General features: G+C 35.1%; 1 protein-coding gene across 2 annotated transcripts; it reads left to right on the forward strand.

Moving 5' to 3' along the window:
• The first annotated feature begins 312 nt into the window (after positions 1–312).
• LOC121426642 (sorcin-like) lies at positions 313–18295 on the forward strand. 2 transcript variants are annotated; one of them, XM_041623010.1, is made up of 10 exons: positions 318–479; positions 5185–5278; positions 6720–6758; positions 10161–10230; positions 10797–10840; positions 11234–11381; positions 11820–11933; positions 13635–13693; positions 15936–15982; positions 18093–18295. In XM_041623010.1, exons 2-9 carry the CDS (start codon positions 5198–5200, stop codon positions 15960–15962), a joined length of 582 nt encoding a protein of 193 aa, XP_041478944.1. In that variant the 5' UTR covers positions 318–479; positions 5185–5197; the 3' UTR covers positions 15963–15982; positions 18093–18295. The 2 variants fall into 2 exon arrangements, with proteins under 2 accessions (XP_041478946.1, XP_041478944.1); XM_041623012.1 differs by lacking the exon at positions 15936–15982 and having other exon boundaries at positions 313–479.
• The last annotated feature ends 9470 nt before the right edge of the window (positions 18296–27765 follow it).

A 27765-nucleotide genomic window follows, 5' to 3' on the forward strand; every position in this document is an offset into this window, starting at 1 on the left:
TTTCTTTCTTTTGTATTCTGTGTTTTCAGTTGCTACTGATATGTTAATAGATTTTTCCTGGAGATACTCTGTTATTTTTTTTCCATGACCTCGAAATATTGGGGGGGGGGGGTGATTGTATATGCACCTCGATCCCCCACCTGATTTTTTTGTTTGTTGATATATATCACCCCCCCCTTGATCGACACCCATAGCACTGGGCCATTTTTTGTGCATAGAAGAATTATAGCATCATTTGTAAATATCCGGGATATTTTGTAAAATTCCAGGAACTCGATATGTGGAAGTATCGTTTTCAAAGAGCACTCAGAGGTGACCACGCCCACGCCACACACATCGATCATAGCGCAATCATATATTTTTGGAATCAGTTGACTTTTTTGTGGCGCTGACGTTTGTCGTTCATTCTCGAATTCAAATCTTGCAGCTTTGTACCACACTGGTACTCTTTCGGTTTTACCTTTTCATCCAGAACCAAGGTAAGAAGGATTGTGGGAATTTTAGGGGTAAAGACAAGAGTTAAGATTTATAAGAAGAGGCTTTTCCGAATTCCGAGTCTCATCTTACCGTACCGGCCGGCCTCTCGGTTGGGACCCGGATAACTAACTTGAAAAGCATAATGTGGGACCGTTAAGGCAGAATACAGTCAGTGCTAGTAAATTGTGTGCGTCACAGAAAAAAAAAGGAAACCGGGATTCCCACCTCTTTTTAATTCAAAATAGTGTAGGATTTTGCTATTTTGTTTATTTCCTTTATTCTTCAGCTGTTGTACATTTCTGTTCTGTCTAGACTTATGTTCATTTGCATTTCTTTTCAGCACTGTCTCAGACAGTGCTGAAAAGAAATGCAAATGAACATAAGACTAAGTGAATAGACAGAACAGAAATGTACAACAGCTGAAGAATAAAGGAAATAACTGCACTGCCCTTGCAGTCTGAACTTACTTAGCCTTTTTTCAGTAGAGGCGCTGGTCAGAAAATTGGGATCGTCCCAGTTTACAGGGACTGTCTCAGTTTATAAGGATTTCTTCACACAAGAAATCTAGGAAAGTTCATTCACCTGTCAAGTACCGACACCAATCAAGTGTGCTAGTCAATGTAAACATATCTTCATAACAAGATTATTAGAAGACGGTAAGTCATGAAAAGTAGACGGTGAACTGGGGGGAATTGAGGTCACTGAATCTACTTTTAGCACTCTCAATTTCCGTAATTGCTTTCTTTGTCCTGGAGGGGGAAGTGAAAAAAAAAAACGTCCCCATACACAAGGACAGTCTCAATTTATCAAGACATGATTTGTCTTGGTTTATGAGGATATCCTTGTTTTCTGGGACAATCCCAATTTTTGGACCAGCGCCTCTACTGTTTTTATTTGAGTTTAATTATATTCAGTTGTCATTCATTCATTCTTCTCTGAATGCCTGTCCTCCAATTCTCTTTTGTCATCTTCATTATTCCTTCTCTCTTCAGGTGTTCCACTCATTCCATCCCTCACCTGACTGATGACTCCTTAGTTTCTACTTCCATTATTACATACATGTAATCACCAGACATCTCTGTCATCTCATCTCATTCCTTATATTGGTTTATCTTATGAATTGGGTTCTTACATTTTAGTTCGATCCTTCTATTTATCAAACTAGGGGAAATAGTGAAACTAAGACGCAAATAAATAGAACTGTAACCGAAGAAGTCTGGTAGTGCACTGTTTAATATCTGGGCTGCTTTGCCTTAGCTAAAATCAAATCATTCTATAATTTACATGAATATTTAAATTAGAAATAACAACCAATCAAACTAAAGAAAATGGAAGGATCGGATCAAACTAAAATGTAAGAACCCAATTCATAAGATAGACAAATAAGGAATGAGATGAGATGACAAAGATGTCTGGTGATTATGTAATAATGGAAGTAGAAACTAAGGAGTCAGGTGAGTGAATGGAACACCTGAATAGAGAATAGAGAAGGAATGAAGATGACAAAAGAGAATTGGAGGAAAGGCATTCAGAGAAGAATGAATGAATGACAACTGAATATAATTAAACTCAAATAACCTAAGTTCAGACTGCAAGGGCAGTGCTGAAAAGAAATGCAAATGAACATAAGTCTAGACAGAACAGAAATGTACAACAGCTGAAGAATAAAGGAAATAAACAAAATAGCAAAATAACCATCCTACAATAGATTATGATATTTCATTCATATATGCATAAAATTCCTATTAAAAAGTGATCTAAAATGGCAAAGAAATATCACTTTTTTCAAAAGGGGTTAGGACCTAGGTCCGACCAAGTTTAGTTGCAAAAGGGGTACGGGTTAGGTCCACACAGATTTATTTTGGATAAGAATATCTTAAAAAAATATGAAGACAGGTAAATTTCTTTTATACCCAATTTTATGTTCTCATGGTACTTGACATTTACCAGACTAATTGACTCAACTTTTGCAGTTATACCTGCCGATCTCCGAACAGCGGAGGAACTGAAACGAGAGAGGCAAGGTACAATCATGAATTTAAAAAATGATTTTCTTGGAGTGGACCTTACCCCTTTTGCGAACAAACTCTTCTGAAGAGCTTCTTTGTCAAAAGGGGTTAGGTCCATTGTTTATAAATTTTATTGTTTTCTCAAAACCTCTATATTTTTATTTGCTTTGATCAAAAGCAAAGAAAATTTGAATTTCACTTGAAAACTTGAATAAAAGTGGCAAAGAAAAATCACTTTTTTAATCAAAAGAGATTGGATTCATTTCAGTTTACTTGCAAAAGGGGTTGGTCCACAATTATATTTTTTTTTGTTAAATAGGCCTATATAGAAAAAATTGAAGACAGGTAGATTCCTTTTATACCCAATTTCATCTTTACATGATAGGATAGTACATCATGACAATTTAGTTTCTCATGAGAATATTGCAATAAAGGAGAATAGAAAACATGGTTTTTCTCGGAATGGTCCAAATTGGACCTAACCCCTTTTGCAACTAAACTCTTCATTTATTGTTGATAATCTGCCATGTGTGAATGATTTGCTAAAATTTTAGTAAAAATGTTGGTTTCAAATGAGAGATGAGATTCCACTCTTGCCATGAGTATCAAATTGAGATCTACATGTACCCTAAGAATCATATTTAATGTTCGTGAATTCTATCTCTGAAAATGGGTTTCCTTTTTTTATGGGACACACTGTATATATTGCAGTGTCACACAGCAGCTCTGTTCACCTATGTAGATCTATTCTAGAGTCTGATGTCTAATCATCCCATTGAATTATTGTATATAATAAGTAAGCACAATCCAAGAAGGAAGGTGACAGACAGTTATGCATATTTGGTATACATTGTACTCAAAGCCAGACTACTGAAAATAAATTACCAAACTTGGACAAGGTCAATAACAAAGTTTTGACATTTAATCAAGTTCATTTGCATTATTTTTTTGTTGAAAAATTTCTATTCTGTGCATGCGTTCATGAATATTCAATGAGCAAACTGATGGTGTCATAATACCACTTGATCTTTCATCCAAGAAATAAAACAAATCATGATTATTGAATTGGATTGACAACTGTTTTAGACTTCTGCAATAACTTAGATATTCATGGCTACAACTTATTCACACAAAGAGCTATAAATGAAAAATGAAATTGATTTCATGTAATAATGAAGAAAAGGAAAGTGGAGATTTGACATCTGTCTAATATTCATGATGATGCTCATATATAGATCTACAAATGTTTTCATAAAACTGCTAAAACTTTGAAATCTAGAACTTTGTTATTATCCGATTTTGATGAAATTTCCAGCATTTTGCTCATTAAATTTTATTCTATTTATATTTCATTATTTTCAGCCCTGAGTACCCCTTAGAGCAGGATTTAGCATTAACCCTATCTAGGCCGGGGGGTGGGGGCCTCAACGATTCACTCGATATTTTCGCAGCGCGAAACTTTTTGACCGCGCCACTCAGTGACTTTTATTTTCAAGTCTTGCGCATCTTTTGAAGCCAAATTTACGACGACCAGCCATATAATCTCAAAAAGAAATACCCCGGCCTAGATTGGGTTAAGATTTTTTTTTGTATTGTTTTTCTTTCAGACTATGACTCATTTTTAATGTTAGACATGAGGAGTCTAGCAGTGGCCTTAATAGTATGAGTCAGAATCTGTTGCTTCATGCTGATACACTTGCAAATTTTGAATTGTATCTTAATTTTTTGCAAGTGTCCCGGGGGGCCACTTACATTGAGGAGTGGATACCATGTGCGACCAAAAAAACATGTAAAAAGGATGTCTTTTTCATGATAGGGCACGTTGCGTACGTAACGTAAAGGGTGTCAAAAACACAAAAATAATGAAAAAAGGGTATCTTTTTTGATGGGAAGATTACGTGTTTAGGGTCGAATTTGTGGGGATGATAAGACAAAATTAAAATGTTTTATAAAGGATGTCCTTTTTGCCCCAACACTTCGTGTTTAGAGTCCGATTTGCGCGAGATGTAGAAGGTGGGGTCGTACTAAACCAAATAAGGTAAAGCTGACGACCGAAGGACCCGTAACAATAAAACATTCCTGTACTTGTTTAGGGGTTCATTTCAGGTAATATTTGCCAAGAGTATCGTTTGGTTTCCAATACTTGTTAAGGATAGAGTTTCACACGCCAATACTTGTTAAGGGGTGCATTTTCAGAATATGGAAATTACGTGTTTAGGGTGCTTTTCGAGACCCCATGGTCGTGCATGGTATCCACTCGTGAGGGGCAAGTGTGCAGTAGAAAGGAGGCTACAGGGCTGGGGAAAGTAATAAGATTAGATCTTCTTTATGCCAATTCAGGATGTCAGCACTAACATAAAATTGGTTTGGATCAAAAATAGAAAAATCATACTTAAGTATACCTAACTACATGTATAAACACAGAATGTTATCATTATGATTTGATTATTTATTTATTCATTTTTATCATATCATAAAACATGCATAATAATACAAACATGGTGTGTTAGAATGGAGCGGTGCTACATGTTAAGATGCATTTTGAGTTACATGTAAATATTCAAGAAGATAGTTTATTAAACTATTTGATTTATTTCAGAAAACGGTGTAGTTTGGCCTATGAATTTAAAACAGTTTGTATGCAGTTGGGTCTCCATCTACTGGTAGATTTCCCCTTTTGTTTTTTTTTGTATTTCAGATTTCTATTTAAAATGGCGTATCCTGGGTATGGAGCTCCCCAGCAGCCAGGCTACCCTGGTGGGATGCCAGGTTATGGTGCACCTCCTGTTCAGGTAAGATATAAACTTTGGAACATGTAGCTTGTATGAAAACAGAAAAGAAAATGAATAAGAAATTGAAGGTACACTTGGAAAACTGAAAAGGAAAATGATATGACTTTCTAAATCAGTAGATTTTGATGATTTAAGTAGTGACAGAAAATCATTAATAATGTAAGAAGAAAAAAAATTGACACAGTCAAATACTTTAATATTCTAAAATGTTGAATATAATCCAGGATATTAGCACGAGACCTACAAATGTAGAATGCCAGTCTTTTCTTTGTTAAAAAGGAAAGAAAATGATCCCCGTCTTTCTGTGTATTTGATTTGTTTTTTTGTAAATAAATCTACATGTAATAACCAACGCAATAAAAACAGTTTACAGACTTTTAAAAAGATAGTTTACATTATCATATTTACATGTATCTCCTCAAAGACAGGCAAGCTGAATGCCATGTGTACACAGTATTTTGTGTACACAGTATTTTGATTTCATTATACATGACTGATGTGGAAGATAAGTATAACGCATCCTTTTATACTCTTTAAAGAAAAGAAATAATCACCCCGCCCCTGCTTGTCTTGAAAGTTTCCGTTAATACTCGTTCTCAATGAAAAATACACCCTTTTGAGACAAGCCAGGGGGAGGGGGCTTTCCTCAAAGTGTTGGGCAACATATAGAGATACAGGTAAGCCAGCTACAAAGATACTTTAGTACCATGGCAACTATTAGTACTACTAATAATAATGATGCTGATACTACCCATACTTCTAATCTGCTATTACATGTACCTCTATTTTCTATTGCTAATGTTATATACTACAACCACTTTGACCAAGAACCACTACTTCTTACTACAACCATGATTACAAATACTCTTAACTCTACTACTACTGCTAGTAGTAGTACTACTACTCCTACTACATGTACTACTACTACTACTACTACTACTACTACTACTACTACTACTAACTACTAAGTACTACTACTAGTACAAGTACTAGTACTACTTCTACTACTACTACTACTACTACTACTACTACTACTACTACTACTACTACTACTACTACTACTACTACTACTACTACTACTACTACTACTACTATTACTACTACTACTAAGTACTACATGTACTACTACTATTTATGCTATACTACTACTATTGCTACTACTACTACTACTACTACTACTACTACTACTACTACTACTACTAACACTACTAATACGACGGCTATTACTACTAATACTACTACTACTACTACTACTCCTACTACTACTACTACTACTACTCCTGCTACTACCTATCCTATCTACCTAACTAACTACATCTACTTGTGATTTTACAACCTCTATGGACTCTTGATCATCATATTTAGAGAGCTACGTGTACATACTGTATCATTCAATGATTCAAATTATTAATCTTTTTTTTACTTTTCTTTTCCTTCACAGGACCCTTTATATCAGTATTTTGCTGCTGTGGCTGGACAGGTGAGTTTTCTTTTAAAATCAATTCACTTATTAAAGATAAAATCTGGTATTGGTACAATAAGTACAAAAAAAATATTTTTTTGAACAAAATTGACATCAAATTGTGAATACAGTCCGACCTCTCTTATCCGGACACGTTGGGACCAGCACCAATCCGGATAAGGGATTTATCCGGATCTGGGAGACCCAATATTAAATACACGCAGCTGCGCTGCCGGCTGCCTCCCAGGCCACCGGCGGTAGCTACACTGCACTATTGTAGTGGGCGTACGGTAAAGACAATATTCACTGCAGAGTCAGTGCAAATTATAGGCAGTGTTTTTTATTGAAATGAAATCGATCGATGGCCAAAACTCTTGGATAATTTACCTGCTAAAATGACTGAGGTATACATCGAGAATACTTCGAAAGAAAGTGAATGACTCGATGAAACCAAGTTTTAAAATTAGATCATCGCGGCGGGTATCGCAGCTTCGCAATGTCAGCCATTGTTCCACTGACTGTAGGCTCAAACATGATAGATGGCGCTGTCCGTATTGAGGCCTAAAGTTAGCTAGCAAGACTTTCCGGCGAAGCAAAAAGAGAAACGTGATGAAATGTTTGCGCTGCACCCTGATTTACTGGAAATTATCATTCCTAAAGTTCTTTTGGTGATTTGGGTGAGATATTTTCATGAAAAATATGTTTGGTGTAGTTTGACTATGTTGGGAAATATATGTAATCAGAGTGGGTTTATGTATAGGATTGAGTTTAGATTGAAATCTCATTTCCTCACGTACCTGTACTAGATTAAAAAAAAAAAAATCTCGGCAAGTGTGCGTCCGGATAATAGAGAGATCCGGATAAGGGGAGGCCGGATAAGAGAGGTCGGACTGTAGAAGAATGATATCTGCCAAACGACCTTTTTAGGAAAATGTATGAATTACTGAGTAATGAACAAATGAAGATCTCAGAAAAATCACTTTTTGAAAATGTCTGTCCATTAATATAGTGTTGTCCCACATGTTTCCTGTGTTAGCTACATTGTATCACAGGAAAAGCATGTGGAAATTTAAAAAGTATATATTATAATTTCAACTAAACTTTGCTCTGAATAAAGCACTCTAGTTTCTGATCAACTCTTTGGATTGCTCCCAACCATTTCCTATTGAAATTATATTTCGGCATCAATGAATCAAAATTAGCTTTAAAAGAAAACTTGTAATATACTGAAATTAAAAAAGGAAAAAACTATTCATGCTAGAAATTAAGACATTGCCTGTTTGTTTTCTTACCCCCCTTCTGATTTTGTTTTTTGGGAGAAAGGGGGGGGGATGGTAAGGAATGGAGCAGCTGACATATTCGCAACTGACAGAGCTTCGATAACCTATAAACGAAAAAATAAGCTATTCTTTTCCTATGATACAATTTGAACCATATTTTGTCATTGCTCAATAGTGTTATAATCATTTATTAAGTACATGTGAAAGTATTCAGTATTTATGACTATTTTGGTTTGTTTCTATTTTGTTCACTCATAATTCTCTCATATTGTCACCGTGCGTTGAACTGTGTTCACTCACTTTTGCCACAACATTTGCTCCAGCGGCAAATGCTCCGGGCTGCAATAGGGTTTTACACTGTATACGTGTAAGTTTAGGGTAAGGTTTAGGATAGGATATAGTGTTAAATTCATGGTTGAAATTGGTGAATCCATTAGTGTGTGGAATTAACAGCAGAGCAAATGTCATGGAACATCACTCACTGCATGCCCAAGATCTATTTTTAGACATGAAGCCATAATTGCTCTAGTTGACCCCACATCATGACGTTCTGTATTTGATCCGCTTGTGTGGGTAAACGTTCAGACCCATTGTTTGTTAAATGATTTTGTGCAAATTTACATTTATATGCAGACACATGCAGTTATATTAGAATTTAAGTTCAATGGAATATGATTTGAAACTAAAACTTGTTTTAAGTTTCCAGCCAGGAGGAGTAATTACATGTCGCCTAGTTTATAATGATGCAATGCAACAACACTCTGTAGTCATAATTGTGAAGATATGAAATAGGGGAGCATTTCATGAAACAAACAGAGCTCGGAATTGATGCAATCAGTCTCATCTCTGGAAAACCACTACAAAAAAAACTAACAACAAACAAACATGTGCAAAATGCTGATTTCTGTAACCTGGGGCCGATTGCACGAAAGGGTCTTTCGAAGGACCGTCTTTCGTGTCGCCCATCTTTTATGATGCACTGTATGCGGGATATTCCTGAAATGTATGATAAACAAATAAAATTTGTTAGCTAGCATTTAAATCAATTTGTATACAATTTCATGATATATCACATCATTTCATAAACAAAGATTTTGATTTCTTTTATACGGATGAATAAAATATGTTTGCAGGTAATTTATTTTAAAAATGCGTTTCACATTGCGCATCATAATAAATGGGCAACACGAAAGACGGTTCTTGCAAGGACCCGTTTGTGCAATCGGCCCCAGGACACATTACACTATACCTACCCGCATATCTTTGTCATGTCATTTGATTGATGTCTGTGATTAACAAATTTTTATCTTTTGTGTATGCATCGTATTGTTTACTTTCTATTTGACATTGTTTGTATTAGTTTGTATACCGGTATAATAATATTGGAATGTAAAGTAAAAAAAAATAGTTAAAAATTCATATGAACTGAATGTACTAAGTCAAAGTCAATGGCTGCTGTATACATGTACATTAGCATATAATGGCTACCGTATATTAATTGACCATATTATTAGTAGTATTTAAGAGAGAAAATCCCAATTTTTGTTGAAGGAGAGAATCAATTAACCACATTGTCCTTATTTTTGTTATAATCTATCTGTACTGAAGTCGGCAATGTCCTTATTTTCAGCCTCTGCTTTCCATTCATCTCACTTTCTTGCGTTAAGTACATGTACAGTACATGTACGTGATAGGTACATGCAATTTTGTTCAAGTAATTGGACAAGGTAGTGTACACTCCAGAGGAGCGTTTCATAAATATTTTCATCCGACAAGTTGTCAGATCTGACATCTTTCCATGATTTTGATTGGCTGAGAGGCACTGTTCCTATGGTAACTGCCGGGTAAAATGAAGTCCTTTCATGAAACACCCCCCAGGTCAATAGTTTGAAATGAATGAATTTTTAAGAAATGCACTGAAAAAATTCTTAGTCTTGAAATATTAAAGAGCAAACATAAGAATGATGAGAAGACAAAATTGAACAAAACAAAGCAGATTTTACTCCAGTGATCCGATTATATTTCAAACAATTAATGTATGCTATTATTCTCTTACAGTCCAGTGCATTACACACTAGTAGGCAATATTTTTTTCCTATAATGTTAGTTGATGACCACTTTGCCTTGTCTTTCTTCACAGGACCAACAGATAGATCAGAAAGAGCTTCAACAATGTTTGACAAGTAGCGGGATAGCAGGAACATATCAGCGTAAGATACAACATTTCATCTTCTTTGTGGGAAACCACATTTGAAAATCCTGCAAGCATTATTTCTTTTATCAATCTTCGCAATCCATCTTTAGACAAAATACTTCTATGGGGAATGTAGAGAAGGTAATATGAACAGACAAAGTTAAAACCTCTGTAGTGGGATTCCTGCTGTTGAGGAGTAGACCTTTGACAAGTTGCCTTTATAGTTCGGTGAAACAATCACAAGCAACATGCTTTTGCACATCATTATAAAATCCTGGAGTATCTGCATCAGCAATAACGTGAAGATGGATACCTTAGTACAATATTTTAAAACATTTCAACAGTATTAAGTGTATAGCACAATATTCTGCCACCAATGCCGTAAGTTAAAAAAAAGTTTGGACAAAAAATCAATATAATGTTCACAATCTAAAATGCTTGAATTCTACAAGTACTGTGTATACAAATAAAACTTGTATGGTGTATTACATGTAGCTAGGGTACATGTATTTTGTCAGAGTATCTTTAATATTTAAGTGTTTTAAACTTTTCTCTTAATATCTTGTTTATTTTCATTTCCAGCGTTTAGTATAGAGACCTGTACATTGATGATCAACATGCTTGATGTATCCTTTGAAATCTGACACCTTATATCGCTATGCTGGAATGGAAATGATGGTGATGATGATGATGAATAATAGTAGTGACGATGATGATATGGAGGAAGAGGAGGAGATGGAGGAGGAATTTAATGATGATGATGATGATGATAATGATGATGAGTATGATGACAATGTTGATGATGATGGTGATGATGATGATAATGATGGTGATGATGATAATGTTGATATTGATGATGATGATGGTGATGATGAAGATAATGATGATCGAACAATAACTTTATGATAATAGTTATCAATATTAATCATTGAAATCATCCTCTTTATCAAATATAATGAAGAGAACTTGTACTAGCCAAGCAATTGCATTTCCTTGATTGACTTCACCCTTCACTTCAGAGAGATTTTTCAGGAAAGATGGGCTTCACAGAATTCAAAGAACTGTGGACGGTGCTCCAGCGGTGGAAACAAACCTTTACACAAGTTGACCAAGACCGATCTGGCCTAATCGATGGTCGAGAACTGGCAGGGGCACTTGCTTCGTTCGGTAACTTGGACTTTCTGTCAGTTCTGTACTTTTCTTGTCGGGACCCTTCAGGGGGGTTCCTTTTTAAAAAAAATTGGTATCACAAAAAAAAAAAATTACAATTTTCGTAACAAGTTTATCGGAAGTTTACTGTTGCAGAAGTAGTGTAGTAGTTCTGACTCTCGCCTTGTTATCAAAGGGTTGTGTGTTCGAATCCGACAACAGCCTAGCATCCTTTGGCAAGGCATCAGTCCAAACTTTGCCACTCTCCACCCAGGTGCAGAAAGGGTAACACATTAGCAAGTGAAAGTTCTAGCTTGTCCTGTATCGCTTACGCGTCGATGATGATTTAATTGTTATGACTTCTGTATTCATGATCATAAAAAAGGTAGAATTGTTTAATTCCATTTTTTTAAGAAGAAAGCATTATTTTTTTATATTTTGGTGTTTTTAATACAGGATATAGGTTATCACCCAACGCCATTGGTGCCCTCGTGAGACGGTATGGAGTCAACGGCCAGATTCAGTTTGATTCCTTTGTTGGATGTGCAGTACGTCTACGTGCCTTGACAGGTATCGTGTTGTCATCACCCCACTGGGTGATCTCAAGGTTCCATGACATTTGCTTTGGCGACAATTGCTCCGCTGCAAGTTTCACACAATAATGGAATGGCCAACTTCAACCCTGGATTTAACACTGTTCCTTACCCTAAACCCAACATAAAACCCTGTTGCAACCCTAACCTTAGACAAAATAAAGCCCCGAGCAATTGTCGCCATAGCAAATGTGTCACCGATTTCAAGTATGTACAGTGTTAAAGGACAATTCAACACCAAAAAAAAGTTTATTTTGATAAAAAAAGAGAAAAATCAAACAAACATAACACAGAAAATTTCATCAAAATCGGATGTGCATGTAAAGTAAGAAAATTATGACATTTTAAAGTTTTGCTTAATTTCACAGAACAGTTATATGAACATTGTGGTCAATATGCAAATGAGGAGACTGATGACGTCATCCACTCACTATTTCTTTCATATTTTATTATTTGAAGTATGAAATATTCTAATCGTCTCATTGTCAACTGAAACAATGATCAATTCCTCTCTCAAGATGAGGAGTTAGCATTGCTTAATACTGTATGGTTCAGTCAAGTTGGTCCTTATGATTAAATATGTAAAAAATGAAATATTGTATAATTCAAACAATAAAAAACAAAAGAAATAGTGAGTGATGGACATCATCGGCTGTCTCATTTGCATGTCACTGAGTTGTGCATATCATTGTTTTTTGAAAAATTAGTGAAATTTTAAAATGTCATAAAGTTCTTTCTTATTTTACATCTGATTTTGATGAAATTTTCAGCGTTATGTTACTTTGATTTTTCTCTAAATATTCAAATCAACAATTATATGGGGTGGTCTTGACCTTTAAAATCTAGTGCTGGTGTTGTGACAACCCCGGTCACAACACCGTACCTGAAATGAAGTTGGTGTCAGAATGTACATTGGATATTAAGCTTCTCAGGCATTTCACATTGAGAGCTGGCGTTAATTGTTATCTGCTGAGCCAAGCATTACAGCTACTGTTGATAACCTTCATGTCATTGCACCAACACCAACCCCCAGGGACTGGGAAATTTATGATTTTAAGTTCGATGTCGGTGTTGGTAATCTGAAACTCAGAACAGGTGGCGAAGAGGATGAAACATCCCCATAAAATTAGCTTCTACAGGGAAGTTTCGTCCTCTTCCTCTTAAGATGGGTGGAAATAATAAGAGCTTTATGCCTTGTAATAAACAATTATATTCTTTTTTAATTCTTGAAGTGCTTTTTGTATTTGCGTTCTTTACATCAAAATTTTACTGCAATTTCTACCTAATTTCCATTTCATTGTTGAGACACCACATGCTATTGAAAACGTGATTAGTATCGTCAATTTGAACCCAGCTCGTGTTGGAGCTGGGTTCACCAGCCTGTTCACACTCTCAACACCAAACTTGAAATCACCCAGTGATGGGGCGAACAGCGAAAGTCACAAAATTCTATGAAATGCAAAACATCATGATGATTACATTGTATCAGAGGAGAGTAGAAAGTAGATTCGGGGTACAAAAGAATAAGATTAGAACTTGAAATTAGCTCAAATGTAACATTTACTCATCATCCAATTGCCCTCTGTCTGTACCACTAGCAATGATAATGGAATTTAATGAATGGTTGTACCAACACTCCCAATTAATTCTTCTTTTCTTACTTTTATCATTTCTTTAGATTTCTTCAGGAGAAAAGACACACAACAGAATGGAAATGCGATGATGCAGTATGATGAGGTAAAAACAAAATTTCTTGCCCTTTGGTGATACATTTACATTCTTTCTTGTATGCTATGAAATTAGTCGATTTATTCACAATTGTTTTACTTCAGTTTACTTCCATATATTTGAAAATAGAAAGTAATATTTTGAGGTAGATCTTGCACGCATATTAAATGGCCTAATCACATTCATTATTGTTTTTTATATTTTTTTATATATTTTGCTTTCTTATTGTGATTAATGACAATTCGGGTTCTAGGTTGAATGGCTCTAAATGTGGACATTCATTTTCTGCTTTTGCTGATAGTTTTTTTGTATGTATCAGTCATGAGCAAAATTCTGTGCTTTGTCAATATGTAAGAATCCCACTGTAAAGCAAGCAATTATTGTAGCAGCTTTCATGTAGTTGACTGTCTGCACTGTTTTTGGCTGAGATGGAATCTTGATGAATAGCAATATTTGAAGAAAAACTGGCAGGATTCCTGCTAATGCCAAGCGATTTGATTTGTTATGATTGGCCTTTCCTTGCTGACCACAAAGTTTTGAGCAGTCCAAAAAAAAAATTTTTTTTTTTTTGGGGGGAGCCACAACTGACCTCAAGATTTTCGGGGGGGGGGGGGGGGGGGGGGCTACATTTGTACATTTGTATCTCTATTTGATTTGTATTGTACATGTGTATGGCTCTGTGTTGGAGTCCCCAATGCACTCGCAAGAAACAATACATGTATGTCTAGTTTTCATACTATGATTCATACCTTCACAAAAATATAGACTGGCCCCTTATTTTTTTTTTGGGGGGGGGGCTGAAGTTCTGGCAAACTTTTTGACGGAAGGGGGATCCTTACCATAACAAAGACCCCAGAATTCTTATGATGCCTACTAAAGGTTAATTGAACTTGTTTTGATTCCTGGAACCCGTCTTACAAAGAGTTGTGATTTATCCAAATCATCAGTAAATCATTCTCAGCTATATGGAAATCTGTCAATGTAAAAAAAAAATTCTACGGGAAATTTGCACAATGTCCTTTGTAAAAAAAGCACACTGAATTTTCAAGAAAGCAATGAATGTATTACATACATCATATCTAGAGAAGGTTTTTGAACAATCATGCATTTTAGATGTCGATGTTGCTGGCTTTCCATAGTTGTGGTTGATTGGATTAATCTCAACTCTAAAGGCAGTGACCCATATCAATTGTTGTGTACAAAAAACGCTCCTCTTATAAGGCATAGAAATGGGACGTTTAACACAGAGTCACTAATACGCGCCGCTGTCTTCGCATCGTGCAGGCAGTCTCCGTGAAAAGTGGAGGGCTGCTACATTGCGGTGCAGGGGTGGTCAACTTACATATCGTGAGCGCACTCAGCTGCGTGTTTTCACTTCTTCTCCTTTCTCTCCTTTTCTTGTCATTTTTCCTCGCATTACTTGTTTTCATAAATTTCCCTCTCACTTTCCTTGTTTTCTCACTCCCTTCAGTTTTGTAACTCTTCTTGATCACTTGCATTCATTGGCACACCCCCGGTCAAAAATGGTACGGTCCTATCCAACATACACTCAAGTCGTCGCTGTACGAATAAATGAAAACGTGCAAAATTCTTCACGCGCTGCGTTGCCTAGCTATGCGTTTGTACTGTGTACACACAATGCCATCGGCTGAACCCGCCAAACTATAGTGACCAATTATTGCAAAAGCTTTTGCAAATGTGAAAAGTGACAGAGTTTTTTTTTATCCAATCAAAATCATTCTTAGGTATTCGCAATCTACAGCATTTTCTGCAAAATGTCTTTTTTTGATAGGGTCTATTGTGACGTATATATTTTTTTACAACAATGTGAAGTCGCACCAAACGTTTCGTTTCCCGCACTTGCCCATTGGCTCATGTACAAATGGATTTCCAAAATCATCAAGAAAGGTTCCAAAAACCTCAAAAGTGACAGAACTTAATTTGACTAAAATTAAATGAAAATCATATCATGTTCAAGGTGAGAATCTGCTCTATTCTATTCTGTTTTGATAGATCACCTTGTTGACGCGTTTGGGAGATATCTTAGCAAATCCGTCAAAAACGGCGTATTTTCTATTATTCTCCATAGGGAAATAATTTAACACGCTACGCACTGCAAAAAAGGAGCGCAAACAAATTGATATGTGAACTGCTTTTTGGTGATGGTATTGTATGTTTTACTACATGTAGCCGACATACATTTCTTCAAATCTCATTTTGTCTTTATACATTTCTCCATTTCATACTGCAGTTCATTACATACACCATGTCTGTTTGATGTTACAAGGCAAAGAAAAGGTACCCATCCATTTAAAAAAATATCAATAAAGGTCAAGTCCACCCCAACAAAAACTTGATTTGAATAAAAAGAGAAAAATTCAACAAGCATAACACTGAAAATTTCATCAAAATTGGATGTAAAATAAGAAAGTTATGGCATTTTAAAGTTTCGCTTATTTTCAACAAAATAGTTATATGAACGAGCCTGTTACATCCAAATGAGAGGGTTGATGATATCACTCACTCACTATTTCTTTTGTATTTTATTAAATGAAATATGAAATATTTTTATTTTCTCGTCATTGTCATGTGAAATGAAGTTTCAATCCTCCCTGAACATGTGGAATTCCATTATTTTAACATTTTGTGCCTCAGGCAAGGAGGTCCTAATCGTCAAATTCGTAAAAATTGAAATATTGTATAATTCAAACAATAAAAAACAAAAGAAATAGTGAGTGAGTGACATCATCGACTCTCTCATTTGGATGTAACTGGCTCGTTCATATAACTATTTTGTTGAAAATAAGCGAAACTTTGAAATGTCATAACTTTCTTATTTTACATCCGATTTTGATGAAATTTTCAGCATTGTGATTGTCTGATTTTTCTCTATTGATTCAAATCAACATTTTTCTGAGATGGACTTGACCTTTAAAGACCACTTTAACATTAGCTCTTGAAAACGTGCCAGACAAATCGTAGCTCTAGGATTGATGTGTATATTATATTGTGCCAATTTGCACCAGCGGTATTATGAGTGACAAGCTGCTATATCAATGATGAATAAATAATGGTGATGTTTCATTGAGTGCACACACTGTCCAAAGACGCTCATGCCGCTAGTGCAGCAACAGTTTTCTTAAACAACTACAAATAGAATTGTTAACTAAGTCAACAAAGAGATCTTGGAAATAATAATGGATCTCCGAAATTAGGGATGATAGTGTAAACTTGATCAGAAAGAATATGCTTGTCGGAAATATTTTAAAGAAAAAAAATTGGGAATTGTCACGCCCTTTCCTTCGGGGGGGGGGGGCGTTTCATAAAGCTGTTCGTAAATTAAGGGCGACTTTAAGAACGACTGGTGATCCTTTCTCACGCGCTAAACCATCGGCAATGAATCTATCGTTTACCACAAGAAAGGATCACCAGTCATGCTTCTCCATTCTGTGTGAATTGATTTTTCTGCCGTTATGCCTGTTTTCTTTACAATTATATTAAGATTTGTGATTTATCCCCTTAAAGTCAAATGCATATCATTTGAAATACTGTTTCATTTGCTGTTCAAATTGCTAGTCTGTGTGAATTGGAATACATCTCTATGACATGAGATTCAATATGTTCAGCTTTAATTACCACTTTTATATAAAATTTTGACAGAGCTATTAAAAGATAAAAGGTATAATTTTGTTTCATTGTCTATTTGTTCAATGTTGATGATTGTAATTTGTTTCACTACTTGTATCTGCTATGTATCTCTGTTCATTATCATTCAAATTCTAATTTCTTTGTCAATATATCACTTGTTTCATACAATATTACATTACATTTACATCTACAATATGTATTTATTAAGAAAAAGGGTTAAAAGAGATTAAAATTGTAGTTTCAATTGGAAATTTTGAACTGCTTAGTGGGGGAATGGGGAGCTTTTATCAAAAGAGATAGAGGTCTTAAAAAACTTTGCCAGACTAATAATCTCCTCACAAATTAAAGAATTGATAATTTACCATTCAACAATCATAGAGTCTGTCAGTCGTTCCTATAAATAGGAACATTCCCCCTTTTTTTTGGGGGGGGGGATGCGATTTTAACCCATGTGTACCCATTTCTGTGAAAATATATATTTCTGTGAAAATACCTAGTATTGAATGGGAAACTTATCCTAGTTTTTGAATTTTTTGAGTGATTTGTTCCTTTTTATTTGCTGTCATGGTTGGCAGGTATGGATAATTATATTAAATTGCCACTCACTGTTTTTAGACTGGAATTTAAGAAGCTCTTGTAATTTTCACATTATTAACCCTTACACCAAAGCTTCAGAGAGTGTTAATTTTCAACCTATTGTTCGTAGCCAATGTTTGAAATTTTGTTGAATTATAAATTTTTTCTTTTCTTTTCTCCACAGTTCATTGCCAACACCATGGCTATGTAACACGGCTACTGTTTATATTGGTGAGTTCAGTGAACACAAGGGTGTAGACAGAATGGAGAGTCGCAAGGAGGATTAAGGCCTCTTATTTTTTAATAGAAAGTTTACCTTTAGCTACATATAGATTTACCTACCTTGATGTATGTATGTAGTGACTTAATGTATTGTTACTCAGATATTCTGCACATGGAAAAAATTTCATACAGAGAAGTTCCCATCGGGGCAGATTTTGGGCCAGTTTCATTAAAACACGTTATATCAAAACATTTCCAAGAATAGTTTAAAGCTACTGAAATCATTCAATTTCATTGGCTGATAGTGAGAATTTTTTTTTATATCACTTTGCCGGAAAACTTCTTTTTCTAAAAGAACTATTGCTACGGGTTCTGTCACATTTAGACAGCGTATTTTGTGAGCCGCTTCATAAAGAATTGTGATAATGACAATATAATGAGCTTGCTGTCAGCAAATCAAATTGAATGATTTCGGTAGTCTCGACAAACATGTTATGTCGCTACCAAATTGCTATTCCTGATATTAAGAATTGTATTCTTGATATCAGTTATTGAAATGAAATAATAACATAGCTTGTTATGTATGTCAGCTTGTCGTCAAGGGCCCTGTAACAGTTCAATTGCAAATCAACACAATCAATTGCCAATTAAAACAAAGCAATCTGATTGGTTCACTGTAAGACTTAGGATCCTTGTTGCAAATACATGTACCTCTCGTAATGAAGTCTTACAGTGAACCAATCAGATTGCTTTGTTTTCATTGGCAATTGATTGTAAGTGTTGATGTGACAAAACATCTGGCCCCATTTTACAAAGAGTTGCAAATGATCCGATCAGCCTCAACTTTATGGTAATCCATCAATGTCATAATTTTTTTATTCAGGAAATTTGCACAATGTCCTTTGTATTTGTAAACAAAAAGAAGTGCACTGAAATTTCAAGAAAAATATGAATATACATCATTTATAGAAAATATTCTTCTAAACAAATATGTATGTTTGATGTTGAAATTGCTGGCTTTCCATAGTCGTGGTTGATTGGATCTATCTAACTTTTTGTAAGACGGGGCACTTAATATGGCTTTCATGATGAACACTCTCACCAAGCTGTGGACACCTCTCACGTAAACGATAATGAAATGACTAGACATGCTTATAGCAAGTCATTTACATCTAAAACAAATTACCAAGTCAGACCTGTTAAGAAAATTTATGAATTATTATTGTCATGTATATTTTTGTGGTGCAAAGGCTGTGACTCTTGTTTTATTACCTATTAGAGGACAGGTGCACCCCAACAAAAAAGTTCATTTGAATGAGGAGAGAAAAATCAAACAATCATAACACTGAAAATTTTGTCGAAATCGGATGTAAAATATGCTAGTTATCACATATTTTTTAGTTTTTTTTAATTTCATTAAACAGTTTTATGCACATCCCGGTCGGTATGCAAATGAGGGGACTGATGACATCACTCACTATTTGTTTTGTGTTTTATTATATGAAATATTCTAATTTTCTCATTGTCCTGTGAAACAAAGTTTAATTTCTTGATGAACATGTGGAATTGCAACATTTTATGGTTCAGTCAAGTTGGTTCTTATTGTCAAATATGTAAAAATTGAAATATTGTCCAATTCAAAGAATAAAAAACAAATTTAGTGAGTGACATCGATTTTCTCATTTGCATGTGACTAAATTGTGCATATGACTATTTTGTGAAAAATAAGCGATAACTTTAAAATGTCATAACTTTCTTATTTTACATCCGACTTTGATGAAATTTTCACCATTATGCTTATCTGATTTTTCTCTTTTGATTCTAATCAACATTTTGTCAGAGGTGGACTTGACCTGAAAATATTTATATATATATGCGGGACTATTGTATGTGTTTTGTTTTTCTCAATGAATAGTTAATCATGTATATGTACACTGTAGTACTAATTATCATGAGAAAGTAGATTAAAGGGCTGCATGCTCCTCCCTACCATCTCGGAGGAATTATGTACAGTAAAAAAAAATAGTATTAAATAAGCAAAGAAAATTTCATCAAATTGGATGAAAATGATAGAGATACAGTATATGGAAGTTTTCATTGTTTGTAAAATTGTGAACAATATGGTATGAGTGTAGTGCTTATGTCACAAAGCCCACCTTTTTGTAAGGTAAGTTTTGTTATATGGATTGCAAATATTGAAATTTTCTGCTCCTAATAATGTGGAACATATTTTGGCTTGTCATAGGATATGTGTCTTATGCCATGGTCACATTTGTTCTACGGCGGCCGTACGGCGAGTCGAAAACAGCTGTTTTAACATTTTTTGTCCAACTACATAATGGTGGTTTGAATCAACATTGATAAAACGGCTGTTTTCGACTCGCCGTACGGCCGCCGTAGAACAAATGTGACCATGGTATTACTCTTTGAATGTTTTACTGATAAATGGCACTAGAGAAATCCTATTCATCATTAAAATGTAAAATATTCAACATTTTTATCCATTTTAATACAGCAAGATATTCTTTATGTATCTGTGATGAAATAAAATGTCTCAAATTTTGCATGATAAACTTAAAAAGAATATAGTTCACTTGTGGTATCTGTAGCTCACATATTTGCATATTATAATATGCATAATGCTATACAAAACTTTATGGAATTGCGTTTCTTAAACTCTTGTCATTTTTATCAGATTTAAACTCTTGTCATTTTTATCAGATTTAAACTCTTGTTATTTTTATCAGATTTTGAAACTTGTTTACTGTTTTCTTGTGTATTTTACTCCCTTTATTTTTATCTATCACTTGATTGGTTGAAAGTAAACTAGATTACTAATAACATGGTCAATTAAAAGGGTGCAAATTTTAAAGAACTACCTTGAAACTTGTATGAATCTAAATAATGATTTGTCTTTCAAATATTGATTGCTATTTCTACAAGATGCAAGGCTTTATTGCTTAAGTTCATTGTTCACTTTTAATAGTTTAAAGTACACATTATCTTTCATTTTAGTTTACTTAGGGTGAAGTAATTCAGACTCTTGCTTTCTATGCATTCTAGGAGAACAGATAAGCCAAAGCTAATGATTTCATTTCATAATTTGAATTATCTTGTATGAAAAAAGATGGTCTTTGATATGAAATTATGTTTATTTAGTATTTAAATTAATTCAGAATGTAAACCGATTAATAAACTTTCAATTGAATTGGTATTGATCATATTGCGCTTGCAAGTATCAGAATTAGTTTCATGTTAATTTCTATTCTCGTTTCTTACAAACTTTATTCATTTATTCTTAGAAACCAGTACATGCTGTTTGTTGTTGTTGTAGTTGTATACGTGTTAGCAGCAGTGATATAATTGCGGGCGTGGCTTGGTCTCATGGCTCTGACTCTTGCCTTTCAAAGAGTGGGTCGTGGATTCGAATCCTAGCCATGGCTAGTTTTCCTTCAGCAAGAAATTTATTCACCCTGTGCTGCACTTGACCCAGGTGAGGTGAATGGGTACCCGGAAGTATAAAGCGCTTTATAAATTCAGGTATTAGTAATATTAATTGTATCTTTGAGTGAAAATGAGATAACAGCTAGCCACAATTAATTTCTTGGTTAATATTGTAATGTGAATTGTCAACGTTTAAGCCATGTTGAATTATGTGAAACATTCATGAAAATATGAAGATATAATGCAATCTTTTATTATTGTATGACATGCCACATAATTTGTATCTATCTCTTTTTATATACATGTACTTCAAAGAATAAAGATTATTTACTTGAAATGTTACATATTATCTGACTTGATAAGTGTTGGAATAAATGAAGGTAAAGAGTGGATGAAGAGAGAGAGAGTAATGGAGATTGGGTATCCATTCCAATTTCTTTTTTCCTTTTTTAATAAGTAAGATAGACAAAGGTGGCGTGCAAAAGAAAAAGAAGAGATGGATGCGGATAGGAGATCGAAAGAGTTATAGTTGTGGATCTGTAGCTTTCTGCTAAGAGGGGAGATGATAAAGTTTGACCCAATAACCGTGAGGTGCGACGTGAAGCGTCCTACCCCCCCCCCCTTTCCTAGATCAGCCACTGTTCTGCTTGCGCGACCCTTGTAAACAGAGAAGAGATGTTGCAGTTTGGTCTGACACTCCTTTTTATTATTATTATTATCATTATTTTTATTGAGCCCGAGGTGGGGGTTTAACCCCCCCCCCTAGATCAGCCCTCTTTAGCCACTACAAGGTTTGTAGTCCAGTCAATATAGGGTTTGACCCACCACTAATTGCAACACTTGATATTCCACTGCAATGCTTTCCAGGAAGGTCCCCTTAACAACATACTAAAAGTCCCAAAAAATCCAAGCAGTGGAAATTTATGAAATTTGCATATTATGCAAATTAGCCATAAAAAGTTAGAAAAATAAGGAAAATAGTCCAAAAACTACAAATTAACTGTCCAAAACAATGTTATTTGAGCGAAAATTCATGATAAATAACTTTAATCAATGTTTTTAATCAAAAGTGCAAAAAAATCTACCTCATTTGCATAATATGCAAATAAGCATCCTTATATGGAAAAATTGTCAAGATATTGTGAGTTTTCTCTCATTGACTGCTTGAAAATTTCAATAATGTTGAAATTTACATGCTGCTATCACTAAGGACGTTGAATAGATTTATATTTAGCTTAGTGTCTGCAGTGTCATTTGCATATATGCAAATAAGTATGTAATAAATATTCAAGAAAACACACTGGTGATACATTCCTCAAGAAATGCAAGTAGATTATTTATTGAAATTTGAATATGGCAATGCCTTAAGTTACAGGAAGTTAAAACCATATTAAAAGTCATTAAATAGACAAGCATGGGAAAATCACAAAATTTGCATTTTATGCAAATTAGCCATAAAAATTTGCAAATGAGGAAAATAATCCCAAATTTGGAAATCAAGTGCGGAAAACAATATAAATTGAATGGAAGTTTATGATAATCTTTACAAATTTAATAATTCTTCAAATAAAAAATAATGTAAATAAATCTACATCATAATTATGAGCATCCTTGTAGGAAAAGAACAAACCAGAAATTTTTATTTTTCTCACACAAACAGTTAAACCCTCATTCCACAGAGACCAAGACCTCTGAGAGACTGCTGTAAGACCATAAAACTTGCTTGATCTTTCAACGAACTTTTAAAGATATCTGATGTCTTTCACGATTCCTGATAGATCTTTCAATGGTCTTTGTGGTCCCCCTGAGTCCAAAACTTTTTGAAACGGTTCAAAACAGTCTTTCAGCGGTCTTACAGGAAAATTGTTTTTGCTGGTCTTTCATTGGTCTTTCTATGATCTTTCGGCAGTCTCTCGATATTTTTTCAGAGATTACTGTAAGACTCATGAGAGATCATTGAAAAATCGTCGAAAGATAATTGAAAGACCAGGCAAAGTCTATGGAAAGAATTCTGAAGGATTACTTGATGCATAAACATCTCTGAAAGACCATTGAAAGATCTCTATAGGACAGGTGTCTTTCAGAGTTCTTCGAGGGGTCTTTCTGAGCCATTCCACAGAAATGACAAAATTCAGTGATCTTGGAGACTGCTGTATAAGACCTTGCCAATTTTTGGTCTTTGAAAGGCCCTTCAAAGGTCTCCCCTCTGTGGATCTAGATCATGTATGACTACTAAGATTGCCTAGTACATTAAATATCAGCTTAATATCTGAAGTGGAATGTACATATTATGCAAAGAAGCATCCGGCATGTTATAAATAATCAAGAAAACTTGTGATATTTTCCTCTAAAATTCCACGTAGATTATATATATGTAACCTTGATGACCTTGCTTGGTTATTGACTTTTTTCATGAGCAGTTACAACCGGAGTAGATACCCCACTCATATTGTGCAAAGATGAATCAGTTCTACATGGGTCCCACTGTTTGAATGCTTCATATTTCTACCCATGTTCTCTCCTTGACATGGTAGAGTCTTTGCGTTTCTTGCTAGTATAGTCCACGCTATCATGCTCCTTGATTGTCAAGTGATCAGTACAAGATGTCACAACCAGTACAAATAAAAGCTCGTTAGCTTTGAATATTTGTTCCTTGTAGCACACCACTTGTCTTGGTGGTGAATATGAGTAACTTCCTTGGATCACGAGATCCCTGGGCATGGTTTATAATTATTGTACCAATGAGCATTTGCCCATACGAGCGACATGAAAGCCATTCATAAAGTCATGATAAAGGCTTAAAGTGTATATAGACATCTTTTCAGATACAGGAATCATGATTAGACGTCCTTGCTGAATCCAGTTGCTGCTTCAGGATGAAGCATCCGTTTTCTGTTCTTTCCTCTTTGATGAATCTCCTAAGGATGGCAACTATCTCCATATATGTAGCTATAGTTTCTAAGCAAATCGTATGCAAATAATATCAATTTCCTGATATTTATGGCAAATGGAAATTCCTCAGTGAGACAATGAACAACCAAGTAGACGTTCACAGATGAAGGACTAAGCCAACGGAACACCATTAACATCACCATCAAATACCATCCAACAATGATTAAACAGTGTGTACCCATACCAGGATTTGTTTGCCACTTTGTGTTATTCATTGGTATACCGTGAGGGTATACAGAGGAATAAACCTTTCAGAAATTATGGTACGACTAAGGATGTCTTCTGGAGGAATGCTGAATTTCATAGTGTCATGCAGATGTACTTTGGTACTTTGTACTTTGTACTCTCTGTACATACTGAAATCCGACAAGTCGAGCATAGGAGATTGAATGTCAATCAAGAGGACTTTGACAAGAACCAAACCATTACCCTTGTCTTCTTCCGACACAAGGCGCCTCAATGAGACACTGGACATAAATTGTGTCGGAAAAAAAGTTTTATAGGAAGGCTTGCGCATGTTGAGCTCCTAAAGCATCAGTAAGGTGAAGCTCAGAATAGCTACAATGCATTAGAGGACCATAGAATGGTTATAGACAAGCCTATAGTACATAATTTGTTGACCGGATTGGCAATGATCCAGGCTGTAACAACTAGCATAATGGAAGCCCTTGATATCATGGAAGACATTGGAAGACAACAGATTTTTTAGTCTTAGTATTTACCACTGATCATGATGATGATGACGCTGCTCTGCAAGTCCTGGAACCCTGTTCTGACCCAGACATGGCCAGAAAACATATTATTTTTTAGTCAAGCGGGTGTAGCCAAACTACTGAAGAAATTGTTAAAGAAAGCAATCTGCATGAAGCTATTAGGCCAGATGGAATCTCTGTTACACTTCTTTATGAGACTACTCATCAGATCTCACCTGCCATAAGTTTGCTTTTCTTGGCCTCCCTTCTGTCGTTCCCATCCATATAAGAAAGGGATGTTAGCTCTAACAAACTACTCACCAATTTCAAATAATGTGCTTTGTTCTTGCCAATTGCATCATCTTGTCAGACTAACAACATGGCTTTAGGACGTGAAGAGCACATTTCCAGTATTTCCCTTAAATACAAATTATATTAGGATAAATATGCATGCTTAGTGATAGCAGCATAATGATTTGAACAACAGTCAATGTGAGAAAATCAAAATTTCTTGACATTTTTCATATATGGATACCTATTTGCATAATATGCAAATGAGGCAGATTTGCTAGCTTTTTAAAATAAAAAAATTGTACTGATTTATTCATCATTAAAATTTTGTTCAAATTAATTGCTTTTGACATTTAATAATATAATCTTTGGATTATTTTCCTTATTTCCTATTTTTAATGGCTAATTTGCATAATATGCAAATTAATTTTCAGGCATTGTGATGAATTCTCATGCTTAGTGATAGTAGCATATAAATGTGTACATAAATCAAATGTTTTCAAGCAGTCTATATGAGAACAATTGCAATATCTTTAATTTTTTCCATATAAGGATGCTTATTTGCATAATATGCAAATTAGGTAGATTTGTTTGCGCTTTTGAATAAAAACATTGAATACAGTTATTTATCATTACTTTTCGCTCAAATCAAATTGTTTTGGACGCTCTATTTGTAATCTTTGGACTATTTTCCTTATTTTTCTTTTATGGCTAATTTGCATAATATGCAAATTTCATAAATTTCCACTGCTTGGATTTTTTGGGACTTTTAGTATGTTGTTAAGGGGACCTTCCTGGAAAGCATTGCAGTGGAAAATCAAGTGTTGCAATTAGTGGCGGGTCTCCCCCTATTCTGGCTAGATTGACTGGACTATTGACAACGGTAAAAGAAGAAGATAGGGGAGGGGTCCCGGATGCGAAGGAGAAAGAGGGCAAACAGGAGGGAGAAGGGTATATAAGGAAAGGAGGAAGAAGTGGAGAATGAGTGGATACAGAACGCGACCATAAAATAAAAACGACGGTACACATGATGTAGGAAATAAAGTTGTCAACTATCCTTATAAGGAATGGAAGAACAGGATAGACACGACGGTAAATTTAAAACCTCGCCCAGGCTTTAACTGCGGCAGTTTGCCTCAATCATGTCAAGAGGGAGTTTTTCGTAACTACACGGAGACAGATTCAAGAATAGAATTGATGTATTGAAAAATTAATGTCCGTCAAATGACAAAGAACAGCTGGGAAGTACGGCTTTGCCGTAAATTAGTGAACCGGATCCAAACTTGTTTCAATAACGATTTCGCTAAGAGCTTCATTTTCATTTTCGACATGATTGAGGGGGTGACGACTTTCCGACAGCTTTGAATCTTATCAAATCTCTTTCATATTCACGTGAGTTATTGAAATCGCCGGCATTCCCTTCGTTATCTTCTTTGAAGTTTGAATTTTACCTTGAAGGTTTAGGAATGTGAATGCCCGTATTCATCAGAACCTGTTATGAAATTATCGTGGCTACCTTATTTTGATGAAAAATATGGTAGTTATATTTCCATCGGAAGCAACCAAATTTTTATTTTGAAGTAACTCATTATTTTATGATTGTCATACTGTTAGGTATTATGCCTCATTTTTTGCTATATCCAGGGGCGGATCCAGGATTCAGCAACGGCGGCGGGAGGAGGGCGTACATTTTCCCCCAAAAAATAGACAAGCAAGAAAAAGGGGCACGGGCCGGCTTTGCCCCCCCCCCCTGGATCCGCAAGTCTTTCTTCTACCTCAGATTCAGAATAAAATATACTATACAGAGAGGTCATCACGGAGCTTAGTCTAAGTCGACATAGCATGGAATGAATACCTCGATGACAATGTTAATGTATAGAAATCTTTTATGTAGCTTTTGTAGAGTCATGGACCTGGAAGCGGGGTGTTGGCCTGCTAAAAGCATACCCATGCAAATATGTCATTGGGGTATATTATTTTCCATAGGCAGCACCCCTATAGCCGGGCCCCTGGTATGCTGGAAGATCGATTGTGTACAAATTTAAAAATGTAACCAAGTGATCTTCAATTTGTATTGAAATCCCTTTTTTTCTTTTCAAATTTCTCATGGTGACCAAATGGATCTCAATTTCTTAGAGACCCCCCTTTTTCTTTTCAAATTTATATCAGCACTCTTATAGTTAAAAAAAGAAGAAGAATCGTTCCCATGGCCATTTGTAGAGCTGAAAGAATTACTATTTATAGCCATGCCATTTG

The sequence above is a fragment of the Lytechinus variegatus genome, chromosome 13 (assembly GCF_018143015.1).
Source record: "Lytechinus variegatus isolate NC3 chromosome 13, Lvar_3.0, whole genome shotgun sequence".
Lineage (NCBI taxonomy): Eukaryota > Metazoa > Echinodermata > Echinoidea > Temnopleuroida > Toxopneustidae > Lytechinus > Lytechinus variegatus.